At 39.2% G+C, this 3,315-nt stretch overlaps 1 protein-coding gene across 1 annotated transcript; it reads right to left on the bottom strand.

The window, feature by feature from the left end:
• Nucleotides 1–250: 250 nt before the first annotated feature.
• LOC311213492 (olfactory receptor 10A7-like) lies at nt 251–1,213 on the bottom strand (the record flags this gene model as incomplete). The annotated part of the gene is made up of 1 exon (XM_084293531.1): nt 251–1,213. One exon carries the CDS (start codon nt 1,211–1,213, stop codon nt 251–253), a length of 963 nt encoding a protein of 320 aa, XP_084149657.1.
• Between the last annotated feature and the right edge of the window lie 2,102 nt (nt 1,214–3,315).

The raw sequence follows: 3,315 nt of genomic DNA on the forward strand, positions 1-3,315 counted from the left end.
AGGGCAATAGACCTAAACATACTGTAATTAATATTCTGAATTTATGGCTTATTTCTGTAGTCTCTGTAATGTTTTGAACAGTTACATTAAACATAGCATTTATTCAGTACATAGAGAATGTACATTTCCTAATTATAAAAAAAAAAAAAAAAAAGATAAAATGTCCAAACTCCTTATAGACTTTGAGGAAAACATTAATTCTTTGATTTTATTCTTTCAAGTGCAAACAATTTTTAGAAAATAAGCGCGTCTATCTGGGCAGATTCATCTTGCTGAACTGTCTCTTTCCAAACGTCTTCCTCAGAGCATGCTTTACCTCTTTGTTTCGTAAGCTGTAGATGATTGGGTTCAGCATAGGAGTTACTACTGTGTAAGAAAGAGCCACCAGTTTCCTGCTCTTTACCAAGAGTCTGGACTTTGGCTTTAAATGTATCAAGCCAGTTGTGCAGTAGAACAGTGTCACCACCACCAGGTGAGCAATGCAGGTGAAGAAAGCCTTGCGCCTTCCTTCAGAAGATGGCATTTGGAGGATGGCGTGGATTATCTGGATGTAAGACGCTGCTATCAAGACAAATGGGATCAAAACAATTAAAACAGTGGCAATGAACACAAGAAGCTCGAATAAGTATGTGTCTGAACAGACCAGATCTAGAACAGGAGCAATATCGCAAAAGAAATGCTTAATCTCCTTTGAGCCACAAAAGGGGTAGCTAAATAGCCAGCCAGTGAGTCCCACAGAAAGTGGAATACCAGCAATCCAGCATGCTATGACCATATGAAGACACACTCTCCTGTTCATTGTGGTGGTGTAGTGCAAGGGGTGGCATATAGCCACATATCGATCATATGCCATGGCACCTAAGAGGAAACACTCAGAAGTGACAAAGAATATGACAAAGTAAAGTTGCAGGGCACAAGCAGAAAAGGAGATGACCTTTCTCTCCAACAGCAAATCCACAAGCATCTTGGGTACTATGTTTAATGTAAAGCAAATTTCAATTAAAGCCAAGTTTTTGAGAAAATAGTACATGGGAGTATGCAAGGCAGGGTCAGTGGTTGCAACTAAAATGATGAGAAAGTTCCCTGTCATTGTGATTAGGAACATCAGGAGGATTCCCTCAAAGAGGAAGACCTGAAGAGTGGCAAGGTGCGAGAACCCCTGCAAGGTGAAGTATGTCTGGTTTTTGAGACCCAGTTCTTCGTCTGCTTCCATGTGAAAGAACAACCCAGCCTGTATCAGCCAATAAAAAAGACATGAAGAAGAAAAATCTTTATAGGGATGAAGATAAAATAGTGAGTGTGTCTGAAGCCTGTTCCATAAACTAAGTGGGATGAACAAATACAGATGGGCATATAACATTTTGAGAAGCACTCTAAAAAAAGTAAAATATCATAGAAGTAAGGTAATAAGAAAAACAGTGAGCTTAAGTGCAGAAGAGCTAGGATTTTCATTACTGTTTTCCTACTTTCCTTTTTAATTAAGCTAAAATATTGCCACATCTACATCAATTCAACCAGTATTTTCTCAAACATGATTTCATCAGTACTTCATGTATTTTATTTTCTGCTTGTGAAATGTGAGTTTATTTCCTACTGAACTACAATCTAATTAAATTCTCTGCTTTACTTTTGGAAAAAAATATTTTCCCTTATTTTCACACATAAATACATACATATGCATAACTACATTTCAAATAAATAAAGGACAATAAAATTGTTGATGGTACAGCCATACTTTTGATAGCTTGAAAAATGGACAGAATGTATACTTTTGGTCTCATCACTGCTAAAATATAAAACAATGACCTGCTAACTTTTTTTTTTTTTTTAAACAACAACAACAAAAAAAAATCTATCATTGCTCTTTATTCAGCTGTACTATCAATTGTTTATGAATTCAGTATTCTAAGAAACTTTCCTGTTTCAGTTCAGTTCAGCTCCTGTATCAGCAGCAGCTACAGGAACTGCAGAAAGCAATATTAGCTGAGAAAGATCCTACCTGACAGCTTGAACTTAAGGCACTGTCTGACATGCACTTTGATCATCAGCACTGTTTGATCTTCTTAGGTTTCTTCACAGTAAACTGGAGTTATAAATCTGCATTCTTATAAAACAGTCCCTTTCAGGATGTTACCATGTTGACCTGTGTTCCCTCTGATCATTTTAGTGGCCCTATTTTGAACTCTCTTCAAATTATCCATCTCTTTCATGTGCTGAGGGACTCCAAAATGGGACTTCCTTCTCCACAGGTGGCCTCACACATGCAAAGCAGAGGGGAATGGGTGCTTCCCTCAACCAGCTGGCTGGCTCTTGCTAACACAGGTGGATACGTGGTTATTCCTCTCCACTGCAGGGATACCCTGCTGGCTGATGTTCAGCTTTCCATACATCAGGACTCACACATCCCTTTCTGCAGAACTACTTCCCAGACTGTCAGTGCCAATCTGATTCATCACTTGTGCCAGAGCCATGACTTGGCATTTATCTTCATGACATTCCTGTGTATGAACCTTTTCTCCTATTCCAAAACTGCTGGCATCTGGAACTCCCCAGGATGTTCTCCTACATCACATCTTCCCAGTCACTGATGGAGATGTGAAGAAATGTTAGTCTCAGTATCAGTCCATGAAGAATGCCTCTTACAGCCAACTACCACCTAGACTCATATTGTTGAACGTACCTGTGAAAGCTTGATGGTCCAGACAGGTTTCTTTTTTTTTTTTTTTTCCACTCACCTATTAGTTTTTTCATCCAGTTTCTATCTTCCCAATTTGGCTACAAGGCTATAGTGTCAAGAATTGTTGAAGTCATTAAATGACATCCACCACTTTCCCCTGTGGTCAGTCATCTCATCACTATCACACCCACTCTGTGCCAGTCATCTCAGTGTGATGGTCAGGCATGACTTATTTTTGGTAAATCTGTGCAGTAACAAATCCCTTCTTTCCCTTCATTTTCTTGGACATGGCTTCCAGGAAGATTTGCTCCATATTCTTCCCTTGGGCCTGAGGTGAAACTGACATTCCTCAGATCTTCCTTCTTGGCTTCTTGGCTTACTTGAAGATGGACACTTTATTTATTTATTTATTTATTTTCTGTCACTGGGAAACTCCCCAATGAAGTTGACCTGTCAAAGACGACAAGTAGTAATCTGGTAATGACATCAGCCACTTCCCTCAGCACCCTCCACTGCATCCAGTCCCATGGACTTCGATGGGTTCAGCTTACTGAAGTACTCTGTAACCTGATTGTCCTCTGCTATGGGTAGCACCTCCCTTTTCCAAATTGAGCAACTACTTTGTTTCTTTAAAAAAT

The sequence above is a fragment of the Netta rufina genome (genome assembly GCF_964035555.1).
Source record: "Netta rufina genome assembly, chromosome: 11".
Classification (NCBI taxonomy): Eukaryota; Metazoa; Chordata; class Aves; order Anseriformes; family Anatidae; genus Netta; species Netta rufina.